Consider the following 16,002-nt stretch of genomic DNA (forward strand, 5'->3'; position numbering starts at 1 on the left):
GACAAATATACAAATCCTATCCTATAAAATATGTGTTCTGGTGATAAATGTTATAAATTTACACCAAAAATATGCCGTTTTGTCTACAGTGTGACAATTCTCAGCAATTATTCTACCTCAGTGTCATCTTTCCAGTTAATTTAAACAAATTAGGTTTGCAGTATCCTAAAAAGAAAGTCCAATCTTGATACCAACAAGCAGTAAACTCAATCTAACTTCACTAGCTGAGAGTTTACAGGATCCTCTGCCAGAAAATTACTGTCATAGGCCATCAGTTTAATACTGTAGTTCTTTGTTTTTGTAACAGTGCCTTGTGTGAATTTTACTATATATTCTTTCAATTAAACACACATTTCTGGAAAAAAAAAACCTTTGGCACTTTGGTTCTTGAAGTTTTATAAAAATTGAGAAGAAATGAACTTGGTAAAAAAATCTGATAACCATATTTAAGTTGAAAGACTTCATGGTCTGCTAATAAATTATCTGTTATTTTTTCCCATCTGAAATAAACAAGTATCTATATTTTTAGAAAGCTTTTAGTACATTTTTAATCCAGTAGTCTTATTAAATTGGCACTTACAATTCTAAAGCATTACCTACTCAAACTGGATTTAGAATATATAGTAGACAGTAAAAGCATCTTTATTTTAGATCAAATCATTTGTCTAGCTAACTACCATGTTCGAATAAGAGCAGATCTCTGTGTGGTTTTTTTCAGCTGTATCTGAAAATGCCCAGAATTGAAACATATACTGTACTCTCTTTTTGTAGAAAACACACTTGACTACCAAACAATAATAGTATCCTTTTCCTTTGTTATTAAAATTCATTTCTTTGAACAAATAAGTTCTTAATACTGAGTTCCAAGAGAAAATGAGACAATATAGAACAAAATGAAGTGTGCACGGTTCTTAAATATTTCGAGCAAGTAAAGGGAGTCCTCAGGTTGAAGTGAAAAAAGGCATTTGATGGTATCAGAGTTAAACTTTTAAACATACCGCTGTGTTTAGAGTTTGAAAAGAGGCAGGGAGAGCCAACTTTTTTAACAGTAGATATACTGTTTGCAGTACAAGTACAAATAAATAAACAAACAAATAAATAACTATTGAAACATTTACATTAGCCTTCTAGAATTGGGCTTGTCTATAATGAATATTTTACAACAGAAGAATGTATTATTTTCAGGAATTTAATATCTGAAATGTGTTCCAAAAGTACAAAATACATTTCCAGTTTAAAATCCCCTGATTAAAAAAAAAGTCCTAGTGATTCTGCATCACTATTTTTTAACTGAGCTCCCAATATCTCATTTTCTTCCTAAGAAAATCTTGCCTGCATCCTTAAGGCTCTATAGATCTGGTAAAAACAAAAGCCATTATTGTGCCAATCCAAAGATCACTTACCATGTGAGGATACTGACAACAAACACTTCCGCAGTCATTTAAATGGGAGAATCCAGTTCACAAGTAAAATGGTACAACAATAGGATGTGCAATTTAACCTACACAGAACAGTGATTGAGGCACATGGATTTTAATTAGCGCAGATACAGTCGATCTTATTCAGGCTGGAACTAGAGGGCTTTTTCACCCTGAAAATATAAGTGAAAATGAATAGTAAAATAGGAAATAAATTAACTTATAGCCTGGAATGAATCAAACCTTTCCACTACTATTACAGAGAAAGTCATCTTATACAGTACCAAAAGCAAACTAAGCATTGCAAGAGTGTTATTTAAGAAATTAATTAGGTTCCTGAAGTATTTGCCCAATATGTGGAATATTAAACTCTGTGTTTAAAAAAAGAAAAACAATTCAACAACTTTGTGAAAAACAGATGTAAAGGTTTTTTGAACTCATGCCTTTTCATCTCAGAAGAAGACCAGAGACAACATTCAGAAACCTGTGAAGTGAAGTGAAGTAACATTCCATTGAACTCGAATTCTCTTCAAAGCAAAGTTGTGGAGAACTTGTACAAATACACATTTGCTTCCAGAACAATTTAAAAGACAGAAGTAATGTAAGAATGACTATTCGAAACATCCCCACCTTGCTTATCTGTATGCTACATAGTTAACTGTAACTAAAAGAAAATAGCAATTTCTCCATTATATGAGAACAATTAAGATAAACATTGTTACATGATTATGTCAGGTGTAATTAGCAACAAATCTCAGATATGAAGTGACATTTTTTCCCTTTTAGATAAAACAATAAATAAAAACGCCTTTTTCTTGAATGAGAAAAAGTAAGGTGATCTTTCAGGCTTTCCAATGAAAACATTCAGGATCTGTCTTTCCACATATTCCCTATCCATAAGAAGTAGGAAAAACAAAGTTTTCTTCACTGTTTCTAGAGATAGAGGTATCCAACCCAGTAGACAAGGTTAAAAAGCAGGAACGACGTGGGGAAAAAAACTCTAGAATAAGAGTCGAGTTCTAAGATGTCTATGTGTATCCTTCCTTTCCTCCAGGAACCCGATTTGCATTCTTCATAACAGCAGAAAAAACTCTGACAGTCTTTCCCATCGAGACACTCATAGATACAATTGTCTTCAAATTCTTGCCAGTACATGGCATTGTTCAGTGCGATGACTGTAGGGGGAGGTCTCATCTCTAACACAGAGTAATTCTGCAGGAAAAAAGAGACAAAGAGGCTATACCATGGCAACAGCAGAAGTCTTGAAGTTTCCTGGGTCTAATGCAGGCAAAGAAACCATGTTGTCCAGCTTTCCTTTGACACTTTATATGCCAAGATACTGTATATATAGTGATACCTCTACCTAAGAACGCCTCTACTTATAATCTTTCCCAGATAAGAACCGGGTATTCAAGATTTTTTTGCCTCTTCTCAAGAACCATTTTCCACTTACAAACTGGAGCCTCCGAAACTGTAACTGGAAAAGGCAGGGAGAAGCCTCCGTGGGGGCTCTCTAGGAATCTCCTGGCAGGAAACAGGGCTGGAAAAGGTGCGTAGAAGCCTCTGTGGGGCCTCTCTAGGAATCTCTTGGGAGGAAACAGGGCCGGAAAAGGTGGGGAGAAGCTTCCATGGGGCTTCTCTAGGAATCTCCTGGGAGGAAACAGGGCCTCAACCTTCCCTGTGATTTCCCCATTCGCACACATTATTTGCTTTTACATTTATTCCTATGGGAAAAATTGCTTCTTCTTACAAACCTTTCTACTTAAGAACCTGGTCACGGAACAAATTAAGTTCTTAAGTAGAGGTAGCACTGTACATTTGAATGTCACAAAGCAGTAGTGAGTGGAGGTAGGTGTTGGCATGATGGAGTATCCAACACAATTTTTTTCTGGATGGCACTCAGGTTTAAAGGGGCTTTCTCTATTTGCATACCACTATGAAAGAGACATAAAATTGCATATATTTTCTGCCATGTTCCCATGAGGATTTTTTTTAATGAATCAGGAATTTATAGGTAGCACTTGAACTCAAGAGTGGGGAAAAACCCAAATGTAACTTTGTTGATTTCCCCAATGTGAAATGGTAAGGGGAACATACAGATTTAAGATGCACTATGATGGCATGGTTCTCTAAGACTGAGTAATAATAATAGTCCTTTAATTAAAATTATAATGGGATTTAATATATATTTACAAATAAGATATCCAAGTTTTAAAATATTCATACTCACCATCATATGACCAAAGCTGACATCAGGCAGCTCAAATAAATGAAAAAGTAAAGTATAAGAACACAAGTTATAAAACAAAACAATTTTTTGATATTTTAATTATTAAGGAAATCATAAAAGATTCCATAACAGCACAAATTTATTTGTGTCTACTTTGAATAATTCCATTCATCCAGAAAGTTTACTATTGTGTAAACATGAATAAAGTTGGCTTATCTTATCCCATTTATTTCTGATAAGTGTCCACCTTATACCACAAGATCCAAGACAACATGTACACTTTTACCTTTTCATGGGTATCATAGGGAAATACTTAATTTAAATTGGTATCTTCAACTCAGTGGAACAAGCTATATGATTCACCTCAGGGGTGAAATTCTAAATTTTTCCCTACTGGTTCTGTGGGTGTGGCAGGAGAAGGATACTGCGAAATCTCCATTCTGGGGTCAGCCAGAGGTGGCATTTGCCAGTTCTCCAAACCAGTGTTTTCCAACCTTTTTTTGAGCCGCGGCACATTATTCACATTTACAAAATCCTGGGGAACATTGAGCGGGGGCGGGGGGGCAGGTGTGTGTGTGTAAAAAAAAGTTTGGACAAAAAATATCTCTCTTCCTCCCTTTCGCTCTATTTTTCTCTCTCCCTCTTTCTCTCTCTCTCTCCCTTCCCTCCTCTTTCTTTCCCCTCTCTCTCCATCTCTCTTTGTTTCTCCCTTCCTTCCTCTCTTTTTTGCCCTCCTTCCCTCTCTCTGTCTTTCCCTCACCCTCCTTCCCCCTCTTTCTCTCTCTCTCTTGCTTTCTCTCTCTTGCTGTCTTTCTCTCTTTTTCTCTTCCCCTCTCTCTTTCTCTCTCTTGCTATCTCTCTTTCTCTCTCTCTCTTTTGCTTTCTCTCTTTCTCTCCCCCCTCTCTCTCCCTCTCTCTTGCTATCTCTCTTTCTCTCTCTCTCTTTTGCTTTCTCTCTTTCTGTACCCCCTCTCTCTCCTTCTTTCTCTCCCCCCTCTCTCCCTCTCTCTTTATCTCTCTCCCTCTCTTGCTATCTTTCTCTCTCTCCCCCCTCTCTCCCTCTCTCTCTCTCCCTCTCTTGCTATCTCATTCTCTCTCCCTCTCTCCTTCTCTCTCTCCCTCTCTTGCTATCTCTTTCTCTCTCTTTCTATCCCCCCCTCTCTTCCTCTCTCTACCTCTCTTGCTATCTTTCTCTCTCTTTCTCTCTCCCTCTCTTTCTCTCTCTCCCTCTCTTGCTATATCTTTCTCTCTCTTTCTCTCCCCCCTCTCTTCCTCTCTTTCTCTCTCTCCCTCTCTTGCTTTCTCTTTCTCTCCCCCCTCTCTCCCTCTCTCTTTCTCCCAGTAGCCGTGGGGCGACGGCAGGGTGATCAGCTGTGAAGCGGAGCTCCAGAACGGAGGCACAGATGGCGGTGGCTAGATGCCATACATTTCTGGCGTTGCGCTGGGCATGGACGTGGGGCTGAGCCTCCGTCCTGGTCCAGCCAGCAGGCAAGTGCCAGCCACGCAATTCCAGCATTTCCAGCCGCCGCCGTCGGTGCCTCTGTTCCTCTGTTCCGTAGCTCCACCTCACAGCTGATCACCCTGACGTCGCCCCACGGCTACTGGGAGAAAGAGAGAGGGAGAGGGGGGGAGAGAAAGAGAAAGCAAGAGAGGGGGAGAGAGAGAGGGACCACCCTGCCACCGCCCCACGGCATGGCTCCTGCCCGCTGCCGCTGCCATCACCCTCCCACTGCGCGCAGCCCTCCCGCTGCCGCTGCCCTCCCACCAAGCCCCAAAGCTCACCTGCTGACAGGGAAGCTCCAGCCGGGCGGGGCGCCACAGCTGCTGGAAAACTTGGAAGGCGCAAAGAAGCAAGCTCAGCTTCCGGTCTCACAATTTTTTTCTCTTCGCAAAAAGTTGCGAGACCAGAAGCTGAGCTTATTTCTTCGCGGCACACCTGACCATGTCTCGCGGCACACCAGTGTGCCGCGGCACACCGGTTGGGAAACACTGCTCCAAACTACTCAAAATTTCCTCTACTGGTTCTCCAGAACCTGCCAGAACCTGCTGAATTTCACCTCTTATTCACCTGTAGCTGTAATTACCACAGGGGAAAAGGTGATTTCCACCAATCTTTCTGTAAACCTAACCCCAATATCAGTCCTAATCCTAACCCTTGTGTTGATTTTAAGTAGAAGTGAATTTTTAAATACTGATTTCTTGTCTACAGAACATAAATGAATATATTCTCTGGGATTTAAAACAAAGTAACTATTTTTTTCTTTTTCTTTTTGCAATAACAGGGAAGTGATCAATGGCAGTAAACTCTACTAATTCAAACAAAGAAACAAAAAAGTTTGTTTTATAGGTTCTAGTTAACTGAAAAAACATTACACTTTGCAGCATTGTATTATAGGCTTTAACAGCCTGGTCATTTCTATTTGTATGAACATCAATGCCAATTAACGATCTGCTAAACTTTATTTGGAGTCAGATGTGAGCAATCTCACAATAATGTTTTATAGAGGTGGAAAGGTTGCAGTGAGCAGACAAATAATAGAAATATACATTTATGAGCAAAGTCAGTAATTTGCTCTTTTTCTACTTTTAAAACCTTTTCTTTGTTGTAAAACTATATTAACATTGATTATGCGGCATCAAATCATTGTAGAATTTTAATGTAAGGTTGTCAGTGAACTGAAGAATTACTACCTGTAAGAACAAACCTTTGTCACTTTGATGATCCACTGTCATTATTCTAATTTATGAATTTGTGATAATTAATTCAATAATTTATTAGGCATGGTCATTTTACATTAGATATACAGATCCCTGAATCTGTAGAACATTAAAATAGTAGAGGTATTTTATACTTATACAGCTGCACATCTCATGAATATCATTTTCAGTTGGGATAAAATGAAATAGGATAAAATAAATGTAGTGAAAACATTTCAATGCACTAATTCCGTGCATTTCTATTAAAAATGACTCTTATTCCTTTTATTAGAAAGCATTAGCCAAAGTGTTTATTTAAGGTCTAAATCCAATTAATTACTAATCTCTGTGATAATACAGAAGAATTGTGCTCCATTCTCAATAGGGCTTTATCTTACCGACTTCTTCTTTTTTGTACAGTGGGGCTTCCTGCAACTTGAGTAGTAGTTCAGGGTTGCATACTCCATCAAAGCGGCAAAGACAAATAAGAAGCATACGGTCACAAAAAGGTCCATTGCCGTGACATAGGAAACACGTGGCAAGGAATTTCTTGCAATGGTGCTCAGCGTTGTCATGGTTAGTACTGTGGTGATACCTGGACAACAGAACATAATTTTCTTGTAATATTTCCAGAAATATATCTATCTTCAATTTTTAGAACAAACCCTTACTTATTTGTGGATCACATTCAATTAAAGTGGATCACATTCAATTTGAGAGTATGGATAAAAGGATGAATTTGGTTAATGAAACTGGTTTGCGACCACTGATGGGACAATGGTACAAGGTGAGATGATATATGGCGAGTAGGATCCGAGACCAAGCTACAAGAAACAAATTGGAATCACTTTATAATATGTAAATAGATACTTTGCTCTTGGGTTAAAATGGTTTATGCAAGAAACACCCCTGATTTGGTGGTGGGGTATGAATGTTTGTCTGGTGATGGGCACAATTCACAAACAACTTGTTTTATGTTGTATGTGTGTTTATATTGTAAAAAAATCAATAAATTTTTTTTTTAAAAAAAAGAACAAAACCTTACTTATGAGAACATAAGTTTTATAACCGGAATTCCTTAAGGAATTTGATCTCTTTGAATTTCTGTTCCTGATTGTATTTCCTGGATAAGGAATGTTTTGGCATTATACTGTTTTACATATTTTATATTTTTCAACTACTATGAAGATCTTTAAACGTATCAAATCCCATTACAGCATATTTCATAAGATCATGCTTGTTATAGAAAAATATTCGTAAATCACCATCCAAATTAATTTCTGATTTTCAAGGACATCATTTTAGTTTTAAATTGCTGTACAGCTACATTCAGAAAGGTAACAATATTATTGGGACACTCGCAAGAAGTGACATGCTTCAATAATATAGACAAAAATCAGCCACCTATTTGCATTCCCATCCATGCCAAAGTGTTGGTTGGTTTTATCATTGCAACTTAATCCAAATGGATGGATTCAACAAACCTGCCCCTTTCATTGAACTGATTTTGCAATTTTTAAAAAATGCAATGAATGAAATTAGAGGGAAAAAATCTGGAAAGAAAGAAGTAGACACATAGAATATAGCATGCAGGTAGTCTTCGACTTCTGACCACAAATGAGCCCAAATTTCCATGGCTAAGTGAACTGTGTCTCTTTTTATGATCTTTTTTGCCATACTTGTTAAGGGTTAGGTGAATTATGGAGCTGTTAAGTGAATCTGGCTTCAGCCACTGACTTTACTCATTAGAAGCTAGCTGTGAAAGTCACAAATTGTGACTCTGGGATTCTGTAACTGTTATAAATACATGCCAGTTACCAAGTGCCCAAATTTTATCATGTGACCATGGATATGCTGCAATGGTCATAAGTGTGAAAAACTAAAAGTTACAACTGTGTGTGAAAAACAGTCCTAAAAGTTACAACTGCACTTTTCCCAGTGTAGTTGTAACTTTGAATGATTACTACACAAACGGTTGTAAGCTGAGAACTATCTGTACTTTTCTGTGGCTGAACTCTAATATCTGAAAAACATACCAAGAAGCAAATGCAAGAAAATGTTGTTTTATTGAAAACTGCAGTATACACTTCAATAAATTATTTGACATCTCTGTTCTCTGCTCATTATTTTTTTCCCTGTGCATTCTTTATTACACCATATCCTGTATTGCAAATGAAAAGTTTGCTAAAGCAGATGAAATCTTTAATTCATATAGTTGGAGCACTTCCCCTAAGCCCCAAAGCATTTTTAAAATTAATATCATCAGATGCATTACATTTTACAGCAATGGATCATAACTGAATTAAGGGAGTGACATCCAGAACTTTTTTGGCCCAGTAAATTTCCCTATTCATTCTAATTAAATAACATTAATTAACTTTAACAAATAATTTACTAAGTAACATTAAGGATACATTCAGCAGCAAGCTAAATTGCAGGGAAATATCCCTTGAAATATATTTGGAATCAGGCATTATTTTACTATTTCTGTTGAAATTCCTTCCCCCCTGCAGTTAAGTTGAACAAACAAGGTGAATTCACAACTCTACACAGGAGAGTAAAGGATGGTGTTTTTACTACAAAACTCTTCAATCTATACTTCATTTCATATTGATTAATGCAGTTTGTTTATTTCCTGAAACCTGGACAAAACGTACAATCAGAATCATATTGTGATTTCTTTAAATCATAATATCCATAACCATAACCTATTTTTCCAACGGAATAGTAAAAGTTATGCACTAAAGTAGTTCAGTATGGTCATGTTGCTTCAAAAATCTTTTCTAGAGAAGCCATATCTGCTGGCACGCGAGCCGTTGCCCTAGCTCAGCTCCAACATACATGTGTTTTCTGGCCAGCTGATTTTTGGTTTGCACAGATGCTCTGCAAGGGCGTTTTTGGTTTCCAAAGAGCCTCCGTGTGTGTGTATGTGAGGACATTTTTACCCTCCCCCAGCTGCAGGGAAGCCTTTGGAACCTGGGGAAGGTGAAACATGAGCCTACTGCACCCACCATAAGTTGGGAAACAAGCTGTTTATGGCCTCAAGAGGGCCTCTGAGGGGGGGGGAAGCTGTTTTTGCCCTCTCCAGGCATTGAATTATGGATGTGGGTGCTTGCGCATGTACGACAATGTGCGCATGCACTCTTTCAGCACCTGAGGGAAAAAAGGTTCATCCTCACTGGTATAGACAATAAAAATTAGTGTATAAAGATGGAAGGTATTAATGTATTAACTAATTATGGTATATATTATTTAATAGCAATAACTTATTATTAAGGAGATAGAACTATAATACACTAAAAGTAAGAATGTAATTATGCTAAACGATATGAAAAACTACACAAAAACTGCACTCAGGCTCTCATCACCTCTCATCTTGATTATTGCGATGCGCTCTACATGGGGCTACTCTTGAAAAGTGTTCGGAGACTGTAAATAGTCCAGAATGTAGCCGCAAGAGCTGTTAAGGGTGTACCTCGGTACATCCATATAACACCTTTGCTTCATGAGCTGCACTGGCTTCCTATTAGTCTCCGGGCACAATTCAAGGTGTTGGTTATTAACTATAAAGTCCTAAATGGCTCAGGGCCAGACTATTTACGGGACTGTCTCCTGCCGCATACCTCCCAGAAACCAATAAGAGGTCACAGAGTTGGCCTCCTCCAGGTCCCGTCGACTAAACAATGCAGGTTGGTGAGACTCCAGGGGAGGGTCTTCTCTGTGGCTACCCTGGCTCTATGGAATCAACCCCCCCCCCCCGATGTCTGTACTGCTCCCACCCTACAGGCCTTTCGTAAGGCCACAAAGACCTGGCTTTGCAGGCAGGCCTAGGGGCCATGAATTGTCCATCTTTCATGGCCAAATTTTATTTTATTTATTTATTTATTTATTTATTATTTAGATTTGTATGCCGCCCCTCTCTGCATTTTATGAATGGTGTGCATGCATAAGATTTGATTGGTTTTTATATAAATGGGTTTTACTGGGATTAGTTTTTTATACTTTATATTCAACTTCTTTTTTATTGCTGTATCTTATTCTGTTGTTATTATGTTGTAAGCCACATTGAGTCCTTTGGGATTGGGCGTCATAGAAGTCAGATAAATAAATAAATAAAATATAGAAAGATATAAATAAGAATAAGATAGCTAGGAGAGAATGGGGATTTTTCTCTTGCTTTTAATCATGTTATTTTCTGTATTTTTCATTTTTCATGTTTCGTTTGTTTGTTTGTTTTGTTATGATGTTCATTTTGAATTTATACCCACATTTGTAAATACAATATTTATGTTTGATTTTGATCAAAAATATTTATATGTTTTTAAAAGAAGATTTTGCTCAGCTCTTGGGAACATTGCTTTCACAGAAACATATATCTTATGTTTGTAAGATATTTACCTGAAGTATATAAAATTGTAAGGAATAAATTGTTTTTCCGTAGTTGCATATTTGAAGACTTTTCCATTTCTCTGAGTAGCCAGAGGAGACCCATGTTTAGCTCATATAGAGGATTCTGAATCTGAAACAATGTTTTATTTTCTTATTGGGAATAAGTCAATGACCTCCAATTTAGTTGCAGTCAGTAAAAGCCTTTAAGATTGCAAACAGTAGGTGAGAGCTTTGAAGAGTATTACTGAGTAGGAAGTGCAGGAAGAAGATAGTTTTAAGTAAGTGTTCGGCTGTAAAGCAACATGTGCACATTTGCAGTACACATATCCTTTCTTCACTTTTCTTTTATAAAATGCTTTGCCTTGTGAGATTGTCAAAGGAAGCTTACATATGATGAAAATACATTGGCTCTGGTTCATATTAGTGGGTAAGAAGCTTTGCTTCAGTGGAGAAAAGCTATAAGTAGTAAAATTACAGAAAAGGAGCATTAGCTAGCAGGAAGCAAATATTTGGAACATCAGGTAGCCACTTACTCCAGCTATCACCATCTTGTCATGCAGTGCATGGAAGGTAATGATGCAGATTTGTTTAGCTGCTAATAAATTACAAAACGTCAAGTTCCAGTGAGTGCAACAAATGCATGAGTTAACCCATCCATACAACCCTATCCAACACTGTTACCAATCTGGGACTCGACCAACTAGTAATGAACAATACTAGACTCAACAACTTCCTCGACCTCATATTCTGCAACTGCAAAAGCATAATTTATGGACTACAAATAAAGTAACCCTTTCCCAACAGTGACCACAGCATGATTAACTTCAACCTCAATCTACACCATTGCAAGAATCACCTTAATAATGGGACACCCAAGTACAACTTTAAAAAAACCAACTATGAACTCATAGATGCTGACCTCTCAACGCTTTAATGGCAAACTCTATTTTCTGGGTGTAACACATCCAATGACCTCTATAATATCTTCTTGCTCGAAGTCCAAAGAACTGTCAGACTACACGTACCACTAATAACCACCATAACCAAGAAAAACAAACTACCCATATCAATAAGGAGGCAATAAGGAATATACCCCCCCCCATGTTAAAAAACAAATCTTCAAAAACTGCTACAAAAATATATGCCACCAAATAAAGATGGAATGCTTCAACTATCACAGCAAACAAGAAGAAAACCTTTTGCACACCAAATCCAATTGTGCCTTCTACAACTTTGTAAATAACAAACTCAAGGACTCGAGATGCATTCCACCACTAAAAGGACCCTACAACATAAAATGCTATGATGAAGTTGTCAAAGCTAACCTCTTTAACATATTATTTGACTCAGTCTTTGTAAACAGCAATGGCTCATGCCCAAAATTTCCTAGTCATACCACAAATACAAGTATTTACCACAAATAGACTTCACTGAAGATAATATAGAAAAAGCACTATGCGGCCTAAAACCTTTGGGCCTGATGGGCTATATGCATATTTCCTTTAAAAAACTCTCCACAACCATGGCTGAACCACTGAGTATAATCTTTGAAAAGTCTTTCAGGAATAATTCCCTACTAAACCTATGGTCACTAGCCACGGTCATCCCCATCTTCAAAAAAGGAGATCGCACTCTAGTAGAAAATTACAGACCAATCTCTCTATGCTGCAAATCAATCATAAACCAATCCATTACCCTCCATTACTGAAGCTTTCAACTCAGTAGTTCACAATAAACTACTTCTAAAATTGATATCTTACTGCATCTCTGGACCCCTACATGACTGGTTAACTGTGTTCCTATCAAACAGACAACAAGTGATCAAAATAGGGAGTGCCCTATCTAATTCTATTTCTGTTAACAGCGGTGTATCCCAGGGCAATGTACTAGAACCAACACTCTTCATTCTCTATAAAAATGACCTTTGCAATAACATTACAAGCAAACGAATTATCTTTGCTGATGATGTAAAACTCTTCAACACCAACAACAACACTGCTACCTTCCAAAAAGACCTTGATTTTGTGTCAGAATGACCAAACATCTGGTAACTCCAAATCTCAAACAACAAACTCTCTGTCCTACACATTGGCGAAAAGAATCAGAACACCAAGTACAAGCTGAATAGACAAGACTTTGCAGACAACCCTCACTCTGTAAAAGACCTTGGAATACTCATATCAAATGACCTAAGCATCAAAGCCCACTGCAACAACATCACCAAAAAGGCTTCAAGAGTTGTTAACCTAATCTTACATAGCTTCTTCTCTGGTAATATCACACTACTAACCAGAACATACAAAACTTTCACCAGACCAATCCTTGAATACAGCTCAACTGTCTAGAACTCACACTGCATTTTGGACATAAATACATTAGATAGTGTTCAGAGATACTTTTCTAGAAGATCCTTCCACTCGTCTACTCACAACAGAATATTTTATGTAACCAGACTTGAAATCCTAGGTTTAGAAAGCTTAGAACTATGTTGCCTTTGACAAGACCTAAGCATAGCTCATAAAATCATCTGCTACAATACTCTTCCTGTCAACGACTACTTAACAACAATACATGAGCATACAACAGATACAGCTCAAAGTAAACTGCTCTAAATTTGGCTGTAGAAAATATGACTTCAGCAACCAAGTGGTTAATGCCTGGAACTCACTATGTGACTCTGTAGTTTCGTCACCAAACCCCCAAAACCTTACCCTTAGACTATCCACTATTGACCTCACCGGGGTGGACAGCAGGCAGGACGGGGTGGAATGCAGTTCCACTGGCAGAAATGAAGCTGCATGCACAGCTCCAGCTGACCAGCAGCAGTAACTCCCTGGATTACCAGTCTCAGCTCGGCTCTCCTTTTTCCCCCTGCTACTGCTGCTATGTGCTCCTCGCTTTTTCTTCTTTCCTCCTTCCTAGCCTTGGACAAGCTTCCCTCTCTCCTGTCCAGCTTCCCTCCAGCCTCACGTGGCCACTTGCCAAGGCCAGGAGAGCCGCACTGTGCCGCAGAAGTCTAAGCTGTGGTCTTTTTCCCCTCGCGAAGCCCTCACTCTGCCCACAGCTGAGGTGAAAAGGCATTGTGTGTCAATAACAGTTCACTTGAACGATGATGATCATTCAAGCCACTCCCACCTGGTCACATAGCTGGCAAGCCACTCCTACCCAGTCACATGACCATCAAGCCACACCCACAAAGTAAGCCACACTGATAGTGTGGCAGTAAAAATTTTGGCTGCCCATTACTGGACCTCACCCAATTCCTAAGAAGTCAGTAAGGGGCGTGCATATGTTCACCAGCGTGCCTACCATCCCTGTCCTAAACTTCCCCTCTTATTAGTACCCATCTCATGAATATAAACAGCATTATATCTATGTATTTTACCAATATGTACTTGGCAAAATAAAATAAATAAATAAAAAATAAATAAGCTTGAAGAAGCTGAATTTGTTTCAGAAATACCAAAACTTTTAAAGTTGTATGGTCCCGGAAGAGTTGGGGAAAACACTATATAATGATCATGAAATACTGACTGCTAAAGAAAAGGATTGAGATCAAGATTAGGTTAGAATTCTTAAAAACAAGAAAACAGTAGAAAAGGCTCACTGATTGCCTACTTAAATTATTGATGAACATTGGTGTTCATACCCTTTATAAGAACTTACGTATTTTAACATAATATTATGATTGTACAAATAATATATACTGTATTTAAAAACACTGTTCTCTCCGGCCCCCATAATCTTCCATTCAACATTCAACCTAAAGTAAAGTGTTGATGAACTTTTCATGCCAATACCATGTCTTCAAGGAAAACACAAAGAAAGCCCAGCTTTCCAGACAACCATGGTATGGTTGATTCCATAGAAATTTCATGCCAAATTTGGGGACATGGGGCTAAGGAAGAATTTAGCACATATCACTTTGTACACTGTAGATAAACAACAGTGGAAGGAAAGCGAAGAAGATACAAAACTGAGAGATTAATAATAGAAGACCAGGGCAATGATATGAAAATTAATCTTTCAAATACTTCTTCAACCAGGGGCTGGAACCATTCATAGGGGAATTGTTGCAGAATATAAACATTTGTTAGCATGATTATTTATCAAGTGAAATAAAACAATTATTCATTGGGAATACATTAGAGGGATCCTCAGCAGATTGAGGAATTAATAAAAAATATTATCCCCAGTTATCTTACCTAGGGCTGTTCTTGCTGGTGTAGCATCTTTTTTAATCCAAAATGATACCCAGGATAGGACAACAGTTAATATACAGGGAATGTATGTTTGAATAGTGAAGTATCCCATTCTTCTACTTAACTCGAAGTATATAGTCATAACTATATAATCACCTGCAATAATAAAAAATAGATATAATTAGAAATATAGTTAAATGCAAATAAATAATATTTCCACAACCATCCATAGCATTAACACTGGCCTTAGCATTGCCTGATTACAGAACACCTTTATATCTTTGATGGCAAGATCAATAGGCTTGAGGATCAATTGTTCTTCAAGTTCATAGACATTTTGATATAGTTTTCTTGGGAACAAGGGAGAACTGGTTCATCACTCCCGAGATTTCCTAAACAACCGTTAAATAAGTCTGCCCTGCTTAGCTTTTTAAAGAATTTTCAAATCCATTCTCTTGGTAGAAATAGTTTACTTCTCTATACAGCTGAAAAATAAGAAAAACTTGGCAAGATTCCTCTGTGACATGGTGGTACTGGGAAAATAGCACAAATGGAGAACAGTGGTGTAATTGATATATAGCATTATCACACAACCACTGTTTTTGCATTAAATGTACCTGAGGATATGCTGTTTGTACAGATACTGGATGAATCAATCGGTCAATCAATTCAGGGCTATGAAACCTATAACAGTCTCGATGGGATGTACCACACGTCAACTAAAATGCAAGTTTTGGGTTCATAAAAATAAATATTGGCTCCTGCCCTCTGGAACATCTTATATCCAGAGGTGAGATTGGCTCTCATCCTCCTGATGTTTTGAAAGAGCCTCAAAACCTGACTCTGCCAAATGGCTAATTCCACCTCCTGACACCCTGTATGTCCAGCTTTCACTTTTCCCATCTGGTTTCGATGGTTTGTAATTGTCAATGACTTTATTACTGTTTGCCATTATTTTAATGTCTTTTCTCATTTAGCCCATGAAGAATAAATGAATATGAGATGGGAACCAAATAAAGTAAGTAAGTAAGTAAGTAAGTAAGTAAGTAAGTAAGTAAGTAAGTAA

The 16,002-nt window shown here is 37.8% G+C and overlaps 1 protein-coding gene across 2 annotated transcripts in view; it reads right to left on the reverse strand.

Moving 5' to 3' along the window:
- Window positions 1–2,351: 2,351 nt before the first annotated feature.
- The window catches only part of GABRG3 (gamma-aminobutyric acid type A receptor subunit gamma3), a 195,914-nt gene continuing 182,263 nt past the window's right edge, over window positions 2,352–16,002 (reverse strand). Inside the window, exons 4-6 of one of the 2 annotated variants that reach the window (XM_070750943.1) lie at window positions 14,940–15,092; window positions 6,748–6,940; window positions 2,352–2,655 (exon numbers count right to left, since the gene is read on the reverse strand). In XM_070750943.1, the coding sequence (XP_070607044.1) occupies window positions 2,352–2,655; window positions 6,748–6,940; window positions 14,940–15,092 (650 nt within the window). Of the gene's footprint in view, window positions 2,656–6,743; window positions 6,941–14,939; window positions 15,093–16,002 lie in introns of both variants that reach the window. The other variant, XM_070750944.1, reaches the window with a different exon arrangement.

This window comes from Erythrolamprus reginae, chromosome 4, assembly GCF_031021105.1.
Source record: "Erythrolamprus reginae isolate rEryReg1 chromosome 4, rEryReg1.hap1, whole genome shotgun sequence".
Classification (NCBI taxonomy): Eukaryota; Metazoa; Chordata; class Lepidosauria; order Squamata; family Dipsadidae; genus Erythrolamprus; species Erythrolamprus reginae.